The sequence below is a fragment of the Enhydra lutris genome, unplaced genomic scaffold (assembly GCF_002288905.1).
Source record: "Enhydra lutris kenyoni isolate GAN:26980312 unplaced genomic scaffold, ASM228890v2 scaffoldscaffold28, whole genome shotgun sequence".
Classification (NCBI taxonomy): domain Eukaryota; kingdom Metazoa; phylum Chordata; class Mammalia; order Carnivora; family Mustelidae; genus Enhydra; species Enhydra lutris.
In genome coordinates this window covers 11295009-11318348 of record NW_019154112.1, presented here as the reverse complement: position 1 = coordinate 11318348, position 23340 = coordinate 11295009, and the positions used below count along the sequence as shown (strand labels likewise).

Genomic DNA, 23340 nt, shown 5'->3' with positions numbered 1-23340 from the left:
GCTAGACATTTTGTATGTTTTCAAAGATTATTTTTTAATATTAGTTAGTAGGTTGTTTATCCTTTTGCCTTTTTGCTAGTCCAGAAGTACTTATTTTAGCATGTTCATGTTTTCATGAACTTTTTTGCTGCTGGTGATCAGTGCATTTTTCCTTGTTTTCTTTGAGTCTTATATATCCATGAAAGGACTCAGTTCATTTTCTTGTTTTATAACTTCTGTTCATTTTAATTCCACAGAATATGTCATGCATCCTTTCTTATCAGTTGTATATTTAGGAACCTTTCTTTGTCTAACTTCCATTAATTGCTGGGCTGGTTTATTCCTGTTCCAAGAATTTGGATTTATTTAGGTGATGAAAGCAGAATGGGGAAGGTCATGTTCTATGATGCAAATGACAAAATAGAGTTCATTAATTCAAGCTCATTTGTTATAACTGACATATATGACTTGATCTGCCTTTGGCATAAGAAGAAAAATGGGACTTTGTCCACCTGGAATGAGGTCCTCTCACCCTACTTAACATTAGCCTTCCAACATTTGTTCATGTCTCACACGATCTGCAACCAAGAGCGAAGAGAAAGCCTGGGCCCAGCTAACACAACACCAAATATAGTGGACATTAGGCAGTTGCCTAATTCCCTTACTGTCAAGAAAGTGGATAATTAAGGCCCCAAAGTAGGGTGGGAAATTTTCCCCTCCATAATTTGGTGGTTGCAAACTCTGTTGTATCATTTTATTCCATTCCAAAGCATTTGTTTACTTTCAGATAGATGTCAGTAGCATCCACAGCAGGGAAGAAGAATTATCAAATTTCTTGAATTAGCGCTTATTTGGACTCTAGAATAATTATAGGCCATGATGACAATTAGTAATTAAAATTGGCTTTGCCCTATATAAGTATGTTTGGATTCCAGTCTAACATTTTATACCAAAATCAGTTTTCACATAGAAATCTTTCTATGCAGAGAACAAGATATGATTTCAATCAGTATTCCTAGCCTTTGGAATCTAAAGAAGAAAGAATAATTCAAGAGTTTGTTCATTGTTCTTTCCTGTTGAAGATATTAACCACTTCTTCCTAACCATAAGAGAAACACAACCAGTCTTAACCTTTGAAATTTTTCACTCTTTGATTGTAGTAATTTAATTAATGACTTTAAAGTAATCCCATATGCTATTTCTATATTTCATGGCATTGTTGAAACTTAAAGTTTTGTCACTTACAGAGCTTAAGTAATTATCTTAAGATATGTTGTAAAAATGTCATTTGATGTTTGGATTATAAAATATTTTTTTATGACTGTGTTTTAGGAGTTAAATAAGACTTAGCTTTTCTGCAGTCTTTCTCCTCTGTTGAGAACCTGTGATATACCTCCTTTTGTCCACAAGATGGTGTTTAAAGCGACTTGAAACTGAAGAACTGAACAGACTTGCAGAAATACAAGGCTAGAAACAGTTTAGTGGACAACTAAATCAGACCCTTGCCTTTGCACTTTTTTTTTTTTACTTTTATAAATAATTTCTTATTAATTTGTTTTTTGTTAATTTATGTTCTTCTTCATTTTAAGTATCTTTACAAAGAAGGCACAATAACCTGTGATTCCTTAGCTGTTTCCATTTTATTTCTTAAGTGGATTTATATACCTGCTTAACTTGTACCTTTACTATTGGTAACTTTAGTTTGTATGTTACCCTCATATTTTGGTGATTGACGTGAAAACACCTAAGTATTCATCCTACTTTTCAGACAGGATATTCTTTTTTTTTTTTTTAAATCAGACAGGATATTCTCTCTTGATGGACAAGTAAAAAGCATTAACCTTATCTCAAGAAGTAGACCATTTATAAAATTATATAATGTCTAAATCTCCATAATATTCAAGGTACTTAAAATTTTTAAATTTAAAAATTAGATTTGTATAACGTTTCTATTTTTCTAGAAATATATCACTATTTACAAAAAAAGATAAGGAACACTATTTTTCAAATTACCGTTTTAATTTTCCTAACAGAGGTAATAATACCCTGATATTGAGAATTTCTAGGTTAAATTATATTCTTCAGTCTTCTCAATGAATTCACAGAATCCTTTTGCACATTGGTTCATTGCTTTTGTTCATTTTTTTCCCACACCTACCTGTGTTCACTTTCTTAACACACATAAGTGTTCATTGTTCTTTCTTCCCAGTGTTCTTTCTTAGAACTTTAGTGTTGAGGGACATATACCCTCTTCCCCACTCTTCATAAACTTTCCTCTCACAGAGACTACCTAGGCTTCTAGGAGGAGGAAATGAAGAAAAGAACTGAATTTCTATCTTTTATGCCTTGATACTTCTAAGTGACTTAGCCCATTGAATTCATTTACTAGTTGGCTGGCAGTAGTAGTAGCATTATTTCTATTAATTTTTTTTAACTATTAGGAGACTCAGGAAACAAGACAAATGGATGTCTTCAGTTTTATTATGTTGGGTAGCTAGAGCTATAATCCAAACATTTTCCTCAACAAAATCATGCCAGGCTAACTGGTGAGTTTAAACTGAATGAAGAACCAGTTGAGCACAGAAAAAGCTCACTCAGACAAGCAGACCCAGAAGAGCAAAAACTTACCTCAGAGATAAGGCAGGTTTATAAAACCAAAGCTAAGTCTAAGAAAATCTAAATGGAAAACATTTTGTGTTCACATAATACAATAATGAGTGATATATGGTACAACTCAAGGAGTTAGCTACTTGCTTCATGAATTTGTCGAAAGTGAATATTAACTTACGGGGTTCTTCAATAAGAATTAAGTTCATCAGAAGGGTGTGTGTCATTTGACCATAATAAGCTTATGGGTGTAAAGATGCTAATTAATTTGCAATTTTTTATTTTGCTGTATTATTTAAAGTATATTTTAGGGATGAATATTTTTTGGTGTATTGATGTATTTAAATTCAGATTGTTTTATGGCATATTTTATAACTATTTATTTTTAAAATAATATTTAGGGTGTATTTTTTGCCCATTTTGTTCTCTACCTTACCTCATCCAACTATTCAAGATTTCATTTGACATACTCAAGTTAAGTGGAATGGCACTGGTTTTATTCCAAATCCCACTTGGATATAATGTTTTGAGGCCTTGATTCCTATATGTCCATGATACATAATGAGCTTTTCAGTTATCTTAGCAATAAAGGATTTAACCCTAAATCAAGGAATTCTGAGGTGCAGTTATTAATACCGTTTCTACTGTTCACCACTTCACCATGTCTCATGGCTGAAATCCACACTTCAGCTCCATTCTGGTAGGTCTCAGCCACAAAGATACCCCAAAAGCACTTGTATGTCAAGTGTGAGCCACAAAAATGTCCAGGATACTTGTAACTTGGACTGTTGCAGGGTTCATGTTTATACCATGCTGGAGATGATGCTTTTGCTTGTCATAAGAATCAGTGCTTAGCTCATAACAATTAAGTTTATTACCCATCTCCCTGGCAGCTCATAAAAAACCTGGTCTAATGATTGCAGATAAGAATTACAAGCAGAAACAAGTCAGAGAGCAACTAGTCCTTTGCAGCTTTTGTCCCACAAAAGTGGTCTCACTAAATTCATATAAGATTTATTGGTATAGAGGGGCCTGAGCAAGATAAGAAACATCACAGTTAAGTTTTCTCATAAAGTAAGCTCTTACATCATTAATGATGTCAATAGGCAATAAGAAGTTAAATACATAGCATGTTTCCTTAACTAAAATTAATCACATCAAAACACGCCAGTGGATTTACATGTCTGTTTAGACTGGGAAACGCTTTCCATAGGTCTTAACTATTCTCATCTTCAGGTCTCCTTATGATATAAGAAATTCAACCAGGTGCTCTCTAAGGAATATTCTTAAGTCTTTACACACACAGATCTTCAAAATAGAGGCCAAAGACACATTCAAATAAATCTTAAAAAGAAAGGTAGTTTCTTGGAGCCAGTTTCCCTCATCTGTTCTCTCTCTAGTTAGTCTTAGAAAAGTTGGAGTCAAGAGTAAGATGTGGAAGCATGTTAGGGGAAAGTTAGCATGGATTTATGAAGACTAGAAATAATATCAGCATCCTCTTTCTGATAACTGGATCTAACAAATAGGTTACACTTCCCCTAGTTAATCACGTAAAGGGCATTTGAGCATGTGTATTTATAGTCCTACATTGTAATGGTTAACAAATGGTGATTTAATATTTACTGAGCCATATGCACTTAATACCACCATCCCAGATCGCAAGCTCACTGAAAAGGGTTAAGTACACAACTGAAAAGGATTTGCTTTACCCAATGAAAAAAGTCTTGACCTATACTGATTGAGCACAAATATTCTTTAATTAAAAATAGTTGAAACCATTTATGACCACTGCAAAACCTGTAAATGGCAGAATCACTAGTTTGCTAGTATTTTTTTTTTCTCATCAGTACTTTTTACTCCTTTTGCCAGGGCTAAGAGAAAAAAAAAAAAAACTTTCTTGATATTTGGTATGATTTGATGTATTTTTAGTGATCTTCTCCATATATTGGTTTATTTTTAAACTCATTGATATATGCCAGAAATACTGCCATAGCCAAAATATCAAATAATACAGTCGGAGGTGGTCTTCTAAAGCAGGGATTCACCTTAGCTTATTTCAGGTAGCAAATAAATCAGATTTGACTAATGATGTTTAAGAATAGCAATACTCGTTAGACAGCTTGGCATATAAAGTGTCTATAATCAAATCAATGACATAATTGATAGACTACTAGTTCAGACTCTTCTGCTTGACAGGTCAATTATCCCAAACCATGCCCATGAATTTATGTACTCAGTCAACCTGGGAAGTGATTTCCGTGGTTCTTAACCAACCTGTCAGATATTTGGGGTGAAAATCCTATAGTAATGCCATAGAAGAACTGCCTAGAAATAAATCAGCAATCATTTGCCCTTGAGTAATATGCCAGTTTCTAACCAACCTTAATTGTTCACACACTCTTCTCTCAATGAGTGCTCTAGGTGACAATTCACCCAACTCTTAAAAATATCTCAAAGAGGTTTGGAACTTTGTGTTTTGCTAGAGAGAGAGATTTGGCTTAATTAAATGTTTATCAACTCTCTTCCATTGGAGAGGATTTGCTGGATGCTTTTCTTTGCAATTTCTCAGTCAAGCATTTACTGCTTCTGTAAACTATTTCTTTTAACTGAATTTACAATGGATTGTTCCCACCATTTGGAATGTGCTAGTTTTGCATAATCTATTCGTAAGTGGCTGTTTCCAATATTGCTTATGGTATCCGTGGGGCTTGTTGTACAGCCTTTTATATATCAAGTTTGTAAAACAGTTGAATGAACTGTTCTTTGAAATTTTATTTTTTAAAAATTTTCTTATGAATACAATATTCTAGAACTGGGAAACGTATTTATTTGGTTATCTCGTTTTTCTTTTGTTGTATTTGATTCTGTCACTCCAGTTAGAATAAAACCATCTTTGTGGAAAGACAAGACAATTTCTTTGCATTTTTTGGTTAGATGTTGCAGCACCTAAAAAGGCTTGCCATTTATATAAAGATCATTTTAAGTAATAATGATGAATCTATTTCCAAAACTTATCTATTCCACATGAAGGAAAACCATCCTTCTCAGTGTGTGTAAATGGCACTCATTATGCAGCCGAGTTAGGATCATTCTCCTTAAGCACAAGCCATATTCAAATCACAGAACTAGATGCTATAAGCAGTTTTAAAGAAATCCAGGTTGGGGGAGGGGAGGGTAGAAGGGAGTGCCTGGATGGCTCATTCCTTAGAGTATGCACCTCTTGATCTCAGGGTCATGACTTCAAGCCCCACATTGGGTGTGGAGATTTCTTCAATCAATCAATCAATCAATCTTTTTTAAAAATTAAGGAAATCCAAATACAAATTAAATGATGATTGGTTTGGTCAAAAAAATAGGGCCGAAATTTTTCAATATATAGCAAGTATACACAAGAAAAAAATTGGTATCAAAGATCCTATTAGGGCTCACTCCCCCTTGACTTGAGAGAACAGAATTCCATAAACCAACCAAAGATATCGACTGTTTTGAGCACTGTGCTATGCCCCCAAGAGAAGTTACTGTGACATAAAATTAATATATTAAGTCTGATCAATAGTTTAAAAAAATGTCGATAAAACAGCCATCTGTGTGACTATGTACATAGCAATAAAGTGCTTGAATGGTCAGGCAATACCTGTCTTATAGGTCAGAACACCATGCTTTAGCTGAGTTGTCGTTATAAAATGTCTAAGAAAAATGGTGAAACATAAATCATTTTTGCAGCAGTGAAGTTCTAAATAGGAAGGTGTTAATGAACCGTTGAAACAAAAGCAGTGGTTCCTAACCTAGAAACAGGCACGGAAGTGGTCTATGAGGTCTGAAACAGTCTGCAAACATGTTTGTCCGTATGCTCTCATGTGTCTTCCTGGGATGATGGCCCCATGGCTTTCATCAAAATTTCAAAAAGGTCCTTGAAGCTCTCCCTAACGCTGCACACATACACAGGAAGAACTTCTCTCCCCAGGGTAACACCCCCCAGGGAACAGGAAGGGCTTTTTAATTTCTCCATAGGAAAAAAGCACTAACATTATAAACATACCTATAGAAATACCAGTAACTAAAAATTTTTCAAAGTAAATAAGTTCAGTGACTTCATTGAACACGATTATTTATAAGAAAACATGCAAGAGATTAAGAAACCATATTTATTTCTTCTTTGGTACAACCAGGGATTTTACCTCAAACCTTGAAAATAAATAACCTCATTAAAACCTATGAATGGCAGGATGTTAAAATTCCTTCTTTGCTTCACATAGAAGAGCTCAAAACATTAATGGGCTTGGGAGACAGTACAGTTCAACAAAAATCCAGGCTGACTACAAAACCGGCACCTGACCGCCGGGAACCGTGGCGGGCGGCTCCCGGGAGCACAGGCTGCTGGGCGTTTTAAGGACCGGTTCCAGCGGCGGCACTGAGGCTTCTTCCTAACTGGTCTGATAATCCTCTGTATAACCCAAACAGTAATCTGAGAACATCTAAATAAAAGAGGAAAAGAACTACTCGGGCTAAGGAAAACCAAACCAGTCGTCCTTCTTTATTGGCACAGCGGGCCACGATGTGTCCCATACGCACAGCGCGCTGAATTCAGTTCAACGCCCCGGGAAGAGGATTAGAAATTTATTTAAAGAGAGGGTTTGGGGGGGGGGGGTTGTGGTTGTTTTGTGTTTTGTTTTGTTTTTTAAATCTGATGACTCTCCTGTCGACTCTCCAAAGGCAAAGAAAGAGGATTTATTGAATAGCACCATTGTTTTAAATCCGTCAAGTAAGACTTAGGTAATAACGTTGAAGGTAATGCATTGTCGTCTCCTGCCTCGGCTTCGGTGGGGTTTCTCCTCCGCGCTCCTTTGCCAGGCACGGTTTATGCAGACAGCCACGCGGCACTAAGCTTTTCACTGATCGGGCCCTTTGCTAAATGCCCGTTGCCCAGCCTGCAGGGTGCAGGAGGCTGGCTCGCAAAACCCAGGAGGGCCAGGAGGGCCCGGGGGGCCAGGTACCCCGGGAATCCCTGCCACCCCTGGGGGCCCTCGCTCGCCATCCCGGCCATTCCTCCCGTAGCTGGCAGGACCTGGTTCACCTGAAACACAAACGGTTTGCATATGTGAACAGGAGAACCCCGACGGCGGTGAGCTGGCCGCAAGGCACCCACAGGACTCCCTCCCGCAGCCCAGCGGGGTGCACCCAGGGCCTTAGGAAGTGCTTTTGGAAAGGATGGATGAAGATCGATGACGATGGTAAAATTCCTTCACTGGACTCGGGTTTCTTAGAAATTAAAAATGAAAAAATTAAAATTAAAAATGAAAGGAGGCCTCAGCATCTCCAGTAGGGTAGCCTCACAGTGCCACACAGGTCTGAGCACTGAAATGTGGCTAAGTCAAATTGGGATGAACCGTAAGAGTGCAAAACACACCCGGACTTTGAAAAATGAGTGTAAATTTTATATTAGTGTAATTGTTATTAATGTAATTGTTAGCGTAAATGTTATGTTAGTCGCCATACAGTACATCATAGTGTAAAATTTTAAAAATATATTTCATTAATAATTTCTGTTCTTATTACACGATAAAGTGATAATATTTTAGACACAATGGCTTAAATAAACTAGTATAAAGATTAATTTCATCTGATTCTTTTGACATTGATAATGTGGCTATAGCAGGTTTTAAATTATGCACATAACTCTCCTTGTGGCTCACGTTGTATTTCTCCAGTAGCATCATCCCTAATAGGCGAGCAGTCTCCAGACAGGGAGTACAACTATAGCTCAGTGGTTAGAAGCACAGGATCTAGAGGCAGATAGCTCTAAGTACTTGCTCTGCCATTTGTGAATAGGGTGGCATTAGCAAGTCATGAATCTTTCAGTTTCTTCATCTCCAAGATGGGATGATACCTTCCTTAAAACTAAATTCCATGTCTGAAAGCCTCTAATAAGTAGGGGCTATTTGATTGTGTGTATATCACTGACGGATGTCTTAGAAGCCTGTGCAGCGCACCTGCAAACTTCCCAGATGTTTTCCCATCAGGGGTTCACCCCTGGGTGAACTTTATCATGGCCTGCGTTCCTCGGGAGCATTTTGTTCCCTTTGTCATGTTCAAAGGTTGTTTGGTCACCCCGTGGGGCACGCTCTCTGAGGCAGGGCACCCCATGGCAGGGAGGAATTTCTGCTGAATGCTTACCCACCCCATCACACCAGCAGTGTTTCCCCACTATTAGCGTAAAGATGGCAGGAAGCAATCGGTGTGAGACAAACTGTATGTGCCATGATGATACAGTTTTATAGAGATCCTCTTTCCATCTCCGCCCTCCTACCTGGGCCATTCCGCTGAAACAGTGGACATGCTCTTTTATGTATCTGCTTAGATTCAGTTACTTTCCTTCTTTCTCGGTGGTTTTAGTTTTCTTTTTCTATTTTTGTGGTCTTATTACACATGTCTTTTATTGGTCTTATTATAGTGGTCCAGTCTTACTAAATGGTCTTATTACATATATCTCACATACTTTCATTGACTCATTTTATTTATTTTTCTTAGATTTTTTTACTTATTTGACAGAGCGCACAAGTAGGCAGAGCAGCAGGGAGAGGGTGAGGGAGAGACAGACTCTCCACTGAGCAGGGTGCCCTACCTGGGGCTCGATGCCAGGACCCTGAGATCATGCCGAAGGCAGACACCTAACAGACTGAACCACCCAGGCGCCCTCTCACATACTTTTAGAAGGAAGATAGATCAGAGATTTTATTTTACATATAAGATCTCATTCTACCTGTGATGCTTACAATTAGATCCACACAAAGCAAGAATATAGAACAACACATTATTAAGTTTGAATTATTATCTTTGATTCTCTCCATCTCAAGCCTATAGATAAACTAGAGAGAGGTAAGTGATTTCCCCTAATCTATCCCATAAGCCTTCATTTAACTATATGAAGTTGTAGTGAAGCAGATGATTGTATTTTCTTCTAAAGACAAGGGCCCTGAGAAAGTTTTTCCCTAATCAAGAGCACCTGTAAATAAATAAGCCTCTAGCAGAGCCCCTCCAGGTCTCCTGACACAAAGCAGTTGTTCAAAGTCGCTCTTTGAAGGTTTAAAAGGCCAGAAAAAGGTGCGCATAAAGGGTAACTTTCACACACCTTAGGCGCAGCAATGTTCCCATGGAGACATACCATGTCTGCCTTCACAAAATCAAATCAGGATGAAGAGGAGAAAATGCCTAAAGGAAAGGTCACAAACCAAATGACCACAGAGGCAAAGCGGATAAGGCAGATCAGGGTAGGCGAACAGGGGGGAACCCAGGAGCCAACCCCTGTTTTTGTAAATAGTTTTAGAACAGAGCCATGGCCATGTGTGTATGTATCACCTACGGCTGCTTTTTCACTACAAGGGCAGAGCTGTCTAACTCCCACAGAGACCGCAGGGCCCACAGATCCAAAAACTCTGGTCCTTCACAGAAAAAGTCTGCTGACCCTTAAGGAAGTAAAGAAATGGCTCTGGATTAAGAATGCCCTGCTGTCTTTACAAGAAGAAAAGTGATAACGCAGGTCTAATGAAAACTGATCTAATGAGAAGTCCCACCTCAGTGGTAGGGAGGCAACAGGGAGGACTGAGGCCTGTGGCAGCTCTGCTCCAGCCCACAGCTGCCACAAGGGAAGACGGGCCAGAGCCTGCAGAACCTCTGATAATTGTCAGGGAAAGCTCGAAGCTGAGTTCTTGAATAGGTCTCTCCATTTCTAAATGTTAGGATTGAAATTTTTATTGAACATTTGTAGAACCACGTGCCTAAAACCTTAACTTAAGGGAACTAAAACCTTAAACTTAAGGGAATTTATTCTCTACTACACACCAATATTAGAAATCAGAAGGAAGGCTTTTTAGGTTTTCCTATGTGGTGCCGCATCACTACACATTCCAGGAGAGGTTTCTCACTTGCTGCATTTATTCCAGATTCCCGCTCATCCTCTGAAGAAAGAGTTGATGAAGCCATCCTGTGTACCTCGATTTATTTTATGTAAAGCACATCTAGTCCAATTCTCCCTTGGGCAAACACAGCAAGTGACCTTCGGGAGCTTTTATGATGTCACTGTCATCAAGGTCGTCACCCTCATCAACACTTACAAACTATTTCCACTTTACCATGGCCATGAACTGTGCTCAACGTTGATCCTTACTCCTCTTGTGTGAACTTAGAGTTCAGAAGGCTAAATAATCGTGCATCGTCACATGGCTAGAGGGTGTTGCAGCTGGAAACAAGGGCCCTTCGCCGCCCCTCCTACCCAACCTTACTCGCAGAGCCGCAGAGGAGCGAATTCGGCCACGGTGTGTGCGCGACTGCGCATGTGCGTGCGTGTGCCTGCGCCGCAAGTGTGGGTGGGGTGCGTGTTTTTTATTTAATTCTTTGCACCTGAATTGACTAGGAAGTAAAAAGAGGTACAATCAACAAGGGTAGTACTGATTCTTCTGGAGCTCTAAGTGTCCTAAGAAACTAAAGATATTTTTACTGAGGTTTCTGTCCTGTAGAAATGACCAGGGGAAGAAACCAGCCGTCACATAACAGATCGTCAGTTTCCGATGAGCCCAGACCCTGGGCATTTACTCTCAAATGTTCTTGTTACTGTTTAGGAATGTAATTTTGGGGTGACACTATGTCACAATCCAAACCATTCAAGAAGTCCAGCAGCTTCGTTAGCAAATATCTGTAAACTACCCTCCAACTCCTCAGAAGAAAACAGATCTGAAGTGTTCTCATTATGCTTTGTCTGCCTCATGGGTGTGTTAGCTGCACTAACCAGCTAATGATTACACAGTTTTCTGAAATTTCAAGGGCCTATGAAAACGTTATGGCCCAACAGTGTTATTTTTAAAAATAAATGTCTGTGTTATTCTCTGTGTGAACACTAGAGGGTAGTCATGTTACACTGACAGAGACCAGTCCCCCCTGGAACATTCTGAAGGATCTAACACGTGGGGCAGAGTGAAAGGGACCGTCTAAAGGCCTTAAAAAAACCACCTGCAAGTAATTTTCAGCATTAATTTATCCACGGGTTATGTAAAATATGTGTCAGAGACTTCCTTACAGTTCTCACCTTATGCTGAGCTTACTTTTGTGGTGTTTAACAAAGCATATATGTTTAAGGAATTGGCATAAAGTGGTTTGTGTATTTAAGATCCCCACGGCCAAATATAATAGCTGCAGTGATGGAAATAGGATAAATGGCTACTGCTAAACCAGGCTACACTGAATGTGCCTTTGGTTTGGGGCTTGTTGGGGGTTTTTCCACTCAATATTCACAAGCAAAGCTTACCTCTGGGCAAATTTTGCCTAAGAAACCTAAATAGCCCAGTTGCCTAGCCTGACCCTGCACAAAGCCAGATCTACCCTTCTCTCCTCATCCAAGAAGGGAAAGCATGTCAGCCCACAAGCCACATTCCTGGTGGTCACAACTTCTGAGTCCTTAACTAACTGGCTTCTTCCCCTCATGAGTTTGAATGCACAGTGGAAATCAGAACCTATTCTTAAAATGTTTCCTTAAAATCCTCAGAGCGGCAAGGAACTGGTCCCAAGCAGGCAAGTTCAGAGGCAGCAGGCATAGAGGGTTACTCTTAATGAGACAACCCAATCAAGCGATACCACCAAAGGCCTGTGGTAAGTAACTGAAGGTAGGGGCAGGAGGTTGAGGGCATCTAAAGCCCCAGGGATCTCTATTGTGATCTGCTCTGCTCTGTGAGAGACAAAAAGGAGTCAAGACATTAAATGGTTATGGGACATGCTGAAGTTACATGGCTAGAGTGGCAAAGACTAAACTAAAAACAAACATGACTGGAGAGCCAGCTCAACATTCTGTCTACCACATGAACCTGGACCTAGGAAGTATGAATCTCTGCCTCTGTCACTGATTACCTGAGAGACCTTTGTCAGAGCAGGTGACCTTTGCAAGTCTGTATATCCTCAAACACGAACAGAGGAATACAAAATGATCATAGCTGAGTTTGCAAAATGCTGGCCATATGCCAGGCACTGTTCTAAGTGTTTTGCATGTATTCACGTGTACGTAGATCTTCCTGAATAACTCTAGAGGGTACCTGTGCTTATTAACCTTGTGACACGGAGGGGAAGTGGAAGCGCCAAGAGGTGACGTAGCTACAAGCGACGGCGCAGTTTGTGCTCCCTGCGAGCCTGGCCCCAGAGCCCGTCCTCCCTAAGTACCCATTCTGCCTCCCTCGGGCTGTGGGAAACAGACTGGAGGATTCGCGGGAACTTCTTAGACAAAGAGCCCTACAGCCAATCAGCGCGGTGGTTTTAATAATGATCTATGGTCCATGTGAAGCAGCGTACCGTTACAGCTCAAAGGGCCACGAAACACTCAACACTGAACAGAGAGAGATCATATGGAATGGAGACGAAGAAATAAAACGATCTACGAAGAGCAAAGGAATTCTGATAACTGATAGATAGAATTAATGCATTAGTTACTTTTTTTTCAAATATATCATATATCAGATATGTTTGCGTCAGAAAGAATGATCAAATGAACTTTTTTCACCCAGGAGGATTTAAGTCCCAAATCCAAGTCCCAATAGAAGACAACAAGGAAAGTTGCAGGATATCCTGTTCTGCAGGAGGTTTCTTTTAGATACCAGACAAGTCCCTGCACAGAGTGCTATTGGAAGTTCCTCCAGGCCCTAAAGTCCTATTACTATTATGTTTGTGAGAGCCCAGAAACCACATTTCTAATCACATTCCAGGTTCTGCCAGGGAAATTAAAAAGCCCAGCCTCTCAGTGGACAGTAAACTCGTTTAATAATTTACTGTGAACCAGTACTTTGCATTTATGATTTGGAGTCAGAAGTCACCCAACGTCATAGAGCTAGTAAGTGACAGAGTCGGGATTTGAACCCAGGATATCTGAACTGTGGAGCTCCAGATAGCTCACTTGCCCAGTACTAGCTTAAGGAGACGAATGACTCAAATAGCTCTTGTTCGGGAGTGATGGATTGGAGAAATTGTTAGCTAAGGGTATTCATAGTGTAGACGAGAGAATGTGAGCTGACCTAAAAACCAGAGAAAACCAAAGCACCCAGCTGATGCTTCGAGGTTTGGGGGGAATATAAACCCTTTGTGCCTGTGCACTAAAGCACTTGCAAAACTGCGTGCTTTTGAAGAGTGGCCCAGGCTTTTAAAATATAATCTGAAACTCAGATTTCCCACTAAATAATGTCAGATATCCTCTTAAGGGAAATATAATAAAAGCCCAGATTTCAAAGTGGTACCAGGAAGCAAGGGACAAGGACTGGCAAGAGGCAGAAAGGAAAAGGCAAAGGGCGGGTGCCCCAGTCCTGAAATAGCCCATAACCGTTTTTAACAAATCATATTTAAGTATTAAATCCAAGACCAGCTATAACAAATTAATTTTTTCTTAAGGGAGACAAGATGGGGACCAGGCAGAGCTGCCAGGGATGAGCTTGTCCTGCCTTAACCATTGTGCCCAGCACACGTCTGAGGAACTAAAAAGCAAACCAGGGACGCCCCCTTCTGGGAGAGCAATGGCCCAAGAGCACATGGGAACCCCTCCCAGTCAGATTCAGCAACTCTGAGTGCAGTTACTGCAGATGGAGACTGACACGTCCCCTCATGACAGCCTGGGACACTGCATGTACAGAGCTGGGTCTGCCTCAGTCTTCCCATTTGAAACCCAAAACATGGTTTATCAACAGTGTTTGAAACTAACAGTCACCAGAAATGATCATCTATTTTTGCTAAAGGAAAATCTTGCCAAGAATACAAGATGCTGGTCTGAGAACTGTTACGTGGTTTGTCAACAAAGTGGGAGAAGGAGAAATTGTAAGGCAATCCTATAATATATAGGTAATTAAGTAAATTGGAATGATATTTTTATCAGCTTTAAAGCACCTATCGCTACCACTGATAAAGGAGGAAAGCACTCAGTAAATTTTATTTCCCTTTCCTCTGCTAAACATCCATGAGTGAATGCAAAATTTATCATACACTGAAATCTTCTCTTGGTCCCGTGTAGCTTCAACCAGATTTTCTTTCCTTTTCCAATCATAAAAACCTCCTTCTCCAATCACGAAAATTTATCAATTTGTGAAAGCATTTTGACAGACCCATGAATCACAGTTTTGCATAGCAGTGTTTGAACCGTCTCCAAATGTATTCATATTTTTTAAAAAAATTTTAATGAGAGAGCAATTCCCAGGAGCAATGAAATGGATAATGAGAAAGCAGTGATGGTTTTGGCTGCAATTAGAAACATGATTGAATAGGTAAGCCTGTCAGAATTGGAAAATGAGCATTTCTTTTTCTAAATTCCCCTACACCAAGTTTTCCAAATCCACTGTGGAAGCGTGGACCACCCTTTCTCGGCAGAACCTCTCACCCTGATTCTCCTCAGCTCCAGGGTTTGGAAGACTTACTTAGCCCAGCTGTAAGGGTTCGCTGGGAGGCTGCATGTCATTCAGGCGCTTAAACCGAACTGACTTTCTGTGCTGCTTCTGTGGTAGGGCTGGTAGGCCATTTCCCAGAGGATGAGTGTGTGGCAGCTTAGGCTGTGGGGACAGAGTAGCCAGTGTGTAAAGACAGAACAGACGCCCAGTGTGCAAAACCAGGCTCTCCACACAGAGGCAACTTTGTCACCTCAGCCAGCGCAGCTGTGATACGTGGCTCGTGCATGGTTCTTTGTGGCTATATGAATAGGAATGTTCAGGTTTATTTTATTTACTTTGGATATGGGTTTCTGGAGGGTCTGGATATTTGAAACAGGAGCTTGTAAAATAAGACTTCGGTTACCCCCTATGCAACATGAGTAGTTTGAAAACTTGGATTAATTTTCTTGTTGCTCTGACTTTTCAGTTAAAAAAATAAACGGGAAACTATCAATGAGGCTAATAACGGCTAGGGCCTCATTCATTCAGAATTTTCTAACAAGTGCATTGTGGCTGGACCTTGACACTATTTTTTAAAGTCATCTATTCAAGAAATTAATATTTTAAAGATTTTATTTAATTATTTGTCAGAGAGAGAGAGGGAGAGAGAGCAAGCACAGGCAGACAGAATGGCAGGCAGAGGCAGAGGGAGAAGCAGGCTCCCTGATGAGCAAGGAGCCCGATGTGGGACTCGATCCCAGGACGCTGGGATCATGACCTGAGCCGAAGGCAGCTGCTTAACCAACTGAGCCACCCAGGCGTCCCAAGAAATTAATATTTTAAGCTCTGACACTTGTTTTCTCATGAGGAACACAGGCATGAAGGAGCACCTGGGTGGCTCAGTGGGTTAAAGCCTCTGCCTTTGGCTCAGGTCATGATCTCAGGGTCCTGGGATCGAGCCCCGCATCAGGCTCTCTGCTCAGCAGAATGCCTGCTTCCCCCTCTCTCTCTGCCTGCCTCTCTGCCTACTTATGATCTCTCTCTGTCAAATAAATAAATTCTCTAAAAAAAGAAAAAATTTTAAACAATTAAAAATAAACAGGAGGGTGCCTGGGTGGCTCAGTGGGTTAAGCCGCTGCCTTTGGCTCAGGTCATGATCTCAGGGTCCTGGGATCCAGTGCCGCATCGGGCTCTCTGCTCAGCAGGGAGCCTGTTTCCCTCTCTCTGCCTGCCTCTCTGCCTACCTGTGATCTCTCTCTCTGTCAAATAAATAAATAAAATCTTTAAAAAAATAAATAAACAGGAAACTATCAACGAGGCTAACAATGGCTAGGACCTCATTCATTCAAAATTTTCTAACAAGTGCACTGTGGCTAGACCTTGACATGATTTTTTAAAGTCATCTATTTAAGAATTAATATTTTAAGCCCTGACACTTGTTTTCTCATGAGGAACAGAGGCATGATTTACAATTCATTTAACTCTTCATTAAAGTTGGTCTTGAAAAATCTGTGCCAGCTGTTACTGAGAATCACATGACAGGCATAAGTAATTAAGTCTTTATAATGGTATCCAATTCAGACTGCGCACTCGCTACCAATTTCTCAACCCAGTGCTGCCATATAACACACTTACCTGGGAGACCTGTTGCTCCGGGCAAGCCCTTCGGACCTCTTCCTGGAGGGCCACGTTCCCCCCTTTCTCCCAGGTCACCTGCATTTCATTAGAGAAATGTTATTTTTCTGTATGTTTATAAAAAGAAAGTTCCATATTTTTAAACTTTCAGCAGACGCAGCGTTGAGAAAGCAAAATCTCATGAAGTTGCCACAAATGAGGTTATAGTAAATACATAGCCAGGCAAAACATAAGTCAATTATATGAAGAGATCTAAGGGGAAAAATCAATCATATTCATTAAAGGATAAACAAAACTAAAATATCTAATGATCAACATTCAATAAACCAAGAATCAAATGCTGCCTCCTTAACATGATAAAATGTATCTACCTCAACCAGAGAGTTAGGGTAACGCCTATTGGGAAACATGAGAAGCAGTTCCACTACACACACAGCATCACAGAGATGCCCACGTTATCGTTAGTATTTGTCATTTAGTTTGAGAGTCGAAAACATCCCTCTTTTTAAGTGGTATCAGTGTGTATCTTAAATCCCTGAAAATCAACTCAAAATCTACTACAAGCAATGAGAGTAATTCAGTAAAGGAGCAAGATACAAAATTAATATATGAAAACCAGTTGTTTTCATATATACAAACAACCACCAGAACTAAGATGTAGTGAAAAAATATCCCATTTATAATAACAATTAAATTAATAACAAGGAAGAAGTTTAATCAGAAGTATGCAAATCCAACATTAAAAAATTAACATTTCTGAAGGATACAAAAGGACTTGACAACTGTTCGTAGGTGGAATGACATCATCACAAAAACGTATTGAGTTCTCCCTAAGATGAAGTTTCATCATGTTCCCAATAAAAATTTTTTTAACCAAAAAAGGGAATTCTGAAGTTTGTACAGAAAAATGCATAAGCCAGAATAGCCACAAAAACTTGAAAAAGAAAAGCTATATAAGGGAATTAATCCTACCACATATTAAACCAATTAACATGGTGTGGTACTGGTACATGAATAGATAAACCACTGAAACAGCCCAAAAACAGGTTTGGATACATAAAGGATTTTGTTTTGTAATAAACATGCCATCTTAAAGTGGGAAGCAGTCAAACAAGTCAATAAATAGTGTTTGAAAAAGTGGGAAGCCAGCTGGAAAAAAAAATAAAGTTGAATCTGTTCCTCACATTATAATCCGGGATACATTACAAGTGGATCAAACATTTAAATCAAACATTTAAATGTATAAGAACCAGAAGAAAACAAGGGAGAATTATTTTATAACTTCAGATTTGAGTTGGCCTTTCTGTTATGATTCAAAATACGAAGAGTTCCTAAAATCTATACAAAAAGGTCAACAACAATAAAAGAATATATAAGCAAAAAAGCCACTAAAAGGAAACAAAAATAAGTCTGGAATATATGAAAAATTCCTTGACTTCACTCTCACATCAAAATAAATGGAAATTAAAAATAACACAAAAGCTACTTTGAATTATAAGATCGGCAAAAATTCCAGAGTTGAATCAAACATATGCTAGCAAGTATGTGGAAAAACGCATTGTTACATATTGCTAATAAGACTACAAACTGAGACAGTCTCTTGGAGGGTAATTTAACAATATCTATCAAAATGACAAACAGTAGTACCATTTTACCTGGCAATTCCACTTCTGGGCATTTATCGTAGAAACATAAAGATTATGTTGATATTTACACAAAGATGAAATCGTGTGGTCCATAGCAGCCTTGTGGTAATGGCAGAAGATGGGAAACTAAATGTCCATGAGAGGGTTAAATGCGTTATGCTACTTCCGCAAAATGGCATACTATGCAGCTATGAAGAAGAACCAGGAAGCTCTTTAAAATGATCTCAAAACATATTGTTCAATGAAAAAATTTAAGGTCCAGATCACTACTAAAGGGCAATACGACTTGTTTCTAAAAGGCTATAGGGAGTGTATATAACCGTATATTGTACATCATCACTGGTAAAGATATGTAGGAAACTAATAAAAGGGATTATCTCATGGGAAGGATAAAGGAATCTAGGCAGATGGGAGACCAGAGTGGGAGAAAAACTCTTCAGTAAATATCTTTTCATATATTTTAAATTCTCAAACATTGTAAATTTAGTATTGCTGAAAATAAATTAATGAATTTTGAAAATTTAAAATATGCTATCACAAGTGCCCACGTTTCACTTGTGATTCATTATTTACAGGCATTGTGCTTTGGATTACAATCAACCATGTTTATTTGCAAGACAGTTGATTTTCAGCCACAGAACCAAGTTTCATTAATTATCCTGGCCCCTGCAGAGAAACCCAGAAACTTGGCCTCATTAACAAAGCGCCCTAAGACCTAGTCAACTGCTCCTAAATGACATTTATGGCTCCTAGTAGAAGGCATTATTTTACTATCCCATTGGCATAGTATTATATTATCCCACTACTCTTGTAGAAGATGCAGTGCATTTTGCAAGATTCTATACATGGTCATTTTTTCCAAACATTTGTATCAGCCCAACTTGATTCAATATTGAGTCAAGTTTGTTAGAATTTTAAAAAACAAAAGCATGCATGCCAAAATAGTAAAAAACAAAAACAAACAAAAAAAACAACTCTAACTATGAAGCGAATGTTTAAATAGTCACCATACTTTGATTTTAGCTGTGAATGTCCTTGTATGAATATTTTTTACCATGAATCAAATATATTTTAAAAACAATTTTAAAATTATATAAACACTGTGTAAGGATACAGAGCTCAAGTTGAACTCATTCACATAAGCTCTTTTTTTACACTCATCAATATGGCCTTACTATATTAGGAAGATAACGATAATTAGCATTTTAAAAATGAAGAACTTGAGCGCTCTTGTTAACTTAGCAATTTAAATGTCATATCACTGTAATTCTGGAGGCTAGCAACGAGAAGAGAACCAATAAATGTGCCACATTTTCCGAAGACAGGGGAAGATTATAAATTAAAATGTAACTTTCACGCAAACCGTCAAAGTTAAATACTTTGTAGCACGAAGCCACATCCCCTTTAAAATGTCGCTTGCAAGGAAGAAGACTGCAGTCTTAGTCGTGATCCCGCCTTGTGGTTGTCATCAATTGTAGACACACAATTTTTAGAGGGGCTCCAGGACAGAGGCACAGGGCAAGTTGCTGGTTCTTCCCAGCCCAGGGAGCTGCGGCCTGGCTCTGTGATCCCCAGGGTCAATCCGCTCCTTCAAACCCTGATCATGGCTTCTTTTGACATTTCTGAAAACTAGCTCAGAGAACTAAAGGTGCACCTTTATTAGCTAGCCTACTGTTCAGAAAAACAGAGGGAGCTTGTCAAATGAGCTTTGGATAGGTAAAAAGGGAAATGTGCAGTGTAAGTAGCAAAACAGCTCCATCTGAACAGAGTGGCTAAAACGAAAGAAATTCTCATTGCTCTGTGGTTGCTCTTTATTTCATTTATTTGAAAGCTGTAACTGACACTCCAACCCCATGCAAGCTGACTAATACCAAAAAAAGAGTTAATCACGGTAATGATGTGTATATTTTCTCAAGCCGTCATTTACATGGTGACACATCTGTTTGACTCACACGAAAATATCTAAAAACAGATATATAGCCTTACTCAAAGGAACTTAAAATTAATCCAAACCATGAACATTTAAAAATAGTATTTATGACACAATTTATGACCCAGAAGACCAATACTACACAAAGTGAATATAAAGCCAATTAGATATCTCTCATGTTTCCGCTTGAGTAGACATATAAAATGTACCCGTGGCATGGGTCTTGGCCCTCTTTGTATAATATTGTACAGACCGTGTCCATGAAAAACAAAAAAATTATAAATATGATTTGAGATTTGAGTATGATTTCTGGCACATATTTCTACTAGCTCCTACTGAAAATGTTTCACTGTGTTTTCCAGACTAATTGCTTAGGAAAAAATGATTTTATTAAAGACATAGTTTGAACTACTCAAAGCTTTAGTAAAATTTATTTGTTCATTATCTGTGTAGTAATTTCCTTGGAAAAAAGACTCTCAAAGTAATATGATGAGCAAGGCTCAGACTATCCCTTTATTAGGCATGGGAAAAAGACAGCAGGGGACACTGAAATACATCTCTTCTCTAATTGGCTGAATAGTTAAGTTTCCAAATGCCGGACTATTTGTTCTCTGGGAAAAATTGACCTGTAACCTTTGGCTAGTGGGACATTATATGTTTTCAATTAAATATTACTATTATAATGTATGTGGTAGGACAAGAAAGGTCAAGTCTGGTTACCTAGAATTCTACATTTCCAAATTTGCGACAGCATTGATTGATAAAATCCAAAGACAGTACTCCTTCCTTCCCACACCCCAAAGTTCAAGAAGTAAAACAGAAAAGATCCTGCTTTAAAGGAACCCCAGTGATTATAAAGGGATGGAGGAAGGTGGGGAAAAAAGTCCTTCAGAAAAAAGAAAGACTATATCTCTTCTAGACTATATCGTAAATACTAAAAAAACATTAGGGGGAAGTCTCTTAGACGATCAAACAATGCTTGGTGAATAAACTCTGTGCCAGGGGGCATTCTCCAGTTTCCAAATATAGGAATATATTTTTCTTCCCTTCAAAATAAGGTCCATCTGTTAGAGCCAAGTGAGCCCAACACAGCCACAATTCAGTGCTTCTAGGAGCTTCCCAGGACACTTCCTGAACATTTCACCTTTGTTTCCTGTGGTTTCCAACCCTGGTTGTATATTAAAATCCCATGGGGGTGTTTTTAAATCCTGCTGCTCAGACCTATTAAGCCAGAATCTGGGAATGGGATCCAGCCATGGATAGTTTTTAAAACTCCCCAGATGATTCCACGGTGCACCCCAGGCTGAGAAACACAGCCTTAGGCAGACGCTACTAGCATAGCAAGTAGACATAGACATTCTTATTTCTTAGAAAATAAAATGGGACTTCAGGCGAGTTCTCTTACTAACTCAAAGTTAAGTTTTACCCCACATATGAAGACTTCCTTTCAGCCAAAGAAAACAGGGCTGGGATTCCTGTAGCCCCTACAAGGCGTTTCCTTTTGGCAGGAAGATGGGTGACTGCCCTACACCAGTGCTTTCAGCATCAGGTTCACCGGGAGACTTGTTAGAACGCAGACTGCTGGGCCTCGCCTGCGGCGTCTCTGATCAGGGGGACCGGGGTGGGCTGGAGAATCTCTATTCCAGATGGGGTCCCTGGCCGTGCTGACGCTCCAGGGGGCACACTCTCAGAACCACTGCTCACAAGGGAACTGAGGAGAAAGGCTGAGGAGTCACCTTAGGCTCTGGTGCCACTGAAACAACTAAGTCAACAATCCACTCGAGGCAGCAGAGTTTCTTGGAAACCGAACAGAGTGAATGGGGACTAACCACAGAGAGAGTCCCTACTCCTGAGTTCCTGAATCAGGAGCTAAAAGCAGGACAAAGATGAGCGGCAATGTGCTTCTTTCAAAGAAAATACTCAGTTCTCTTTAAGAGCTCTGAGCTCTCTCCACATTTGATTTTGTCCAGCCTCTGAAAGGGGCTCCAATGAGGGGTCATTTTTTCACATATGGCAATGCACATGCCACCCCCCCCCCGCCCAAAAAAACCCAAACATAATTAACAAAATTGTTCCAGCTGAGAGTGTAGTTAGCCAAACACATCAGCAATTCATTTACAGATCCAAAAAGGCAGCTTGCTTGCCCTCTGACCCTTCACACCATAATATTTATCCCTAATTGGTGCACCACCATTTAAAAAAAAAAAAAAACCCTCTCCTGTTTCTGATGCCACATCTTTCCGAAGCTCCCTAGAGAACTGTCAGTCACTTGCCAAGATAGAGAATTTCCTCATTTTGTTCCACTCTCTGTCAGTGATCCGGGCCACAGGCCCGCCCCACGCTGACACACTTACTCACCTCGACTAGTAAACAGCACCTGAGGCAACCAGTCCTTCCGCAGGGCCCGCTGCATACCTGACACACTCACAATACCGTTTTGGTTTTTTGTGGGTTTTTTTTTTTTTTGGCAAAACACTGATTTTAAGGGCTTAACTTGCTTTCGATAAAAGGGGAAGAAATAAACTGCCTCACATTCCCTCACATGTTAAAGAAGGAAAAAAAGTTAAAAAAAAAAGAAGGAAAAAAGTTCGATTGTACTTCTGAGCTGAAAAAAAATCCATGAAAACTAAACATCTGATGTCACTCTTTAAAAGAAAAGGGGGCTTCACTTCATGATGTAATTTATGTCTTCTGACCTGCTAACAGATGCTGTTAATTTAAGTTACAGTTACAAACATTCTAAGGCTGGTTGCCATTTTAGAAGACCTCTACAGTGATTTTTGAGTCTCAAAAAAAAAAAAAAAAGGCTGACTTATCGTTTACAAGATCCCGTAAAGTTTATTTTGAACTATGATTGAGGTAGAGGGTAACTGAAAAAAATCAGTACTAAAAATCAAGGGACCTTAATTCTAGGTTTTGGTCTCCTGTTGACATACAGCAAGGTCAAGAGGATGTCTTATAATAGTTTTCTGATCGTGTTCATCACCACTGTAGAAGAGAACGATACAATGGACATTGGGGAGGGTATGTGCTATGGTGAGTCCTGTGAAGTGTGTAAACCTGGCCATTCAGACCTGTATCCCTGGGGCTAATAATACATTATACGTTTATAAAAAAAATTTTTTTAATTATAAAAAAAAAAAAAAGAAGAGAACGATTCATCTCC

General features: G+C 39.3%; 1 protein-coding gene across 1 annotated transcript in view; it reads right to left on the bottom strand.

Annotated features, from left to right (window-relative positions):
• Nucleotides 1–7475: 7475 nt before the first annotated feature.
• Nucleotides 7476–23340, bottom strand: part of LOC111152338 (collagen type IX alpha 1 chain) — a 95576-nt gene continuing 79711 nt past the window's right edge. Inside the window, exons 37-38 of the mRNA XM_022510838.1 lie at nucleotides 16599–16676; nucleotides 7476–7660 (exon numbers count right to left, since the gene is read on the bottom strand). Of these exons, the coding sequence (XP_022366546.1) occupies nucleotides 7476–7660; nucleotides 16599–16676 (263 nt within the window). The remainder of the gene's footprint in view (nucleotides 7661–16598; nucleotides 16677–23340) is intronic.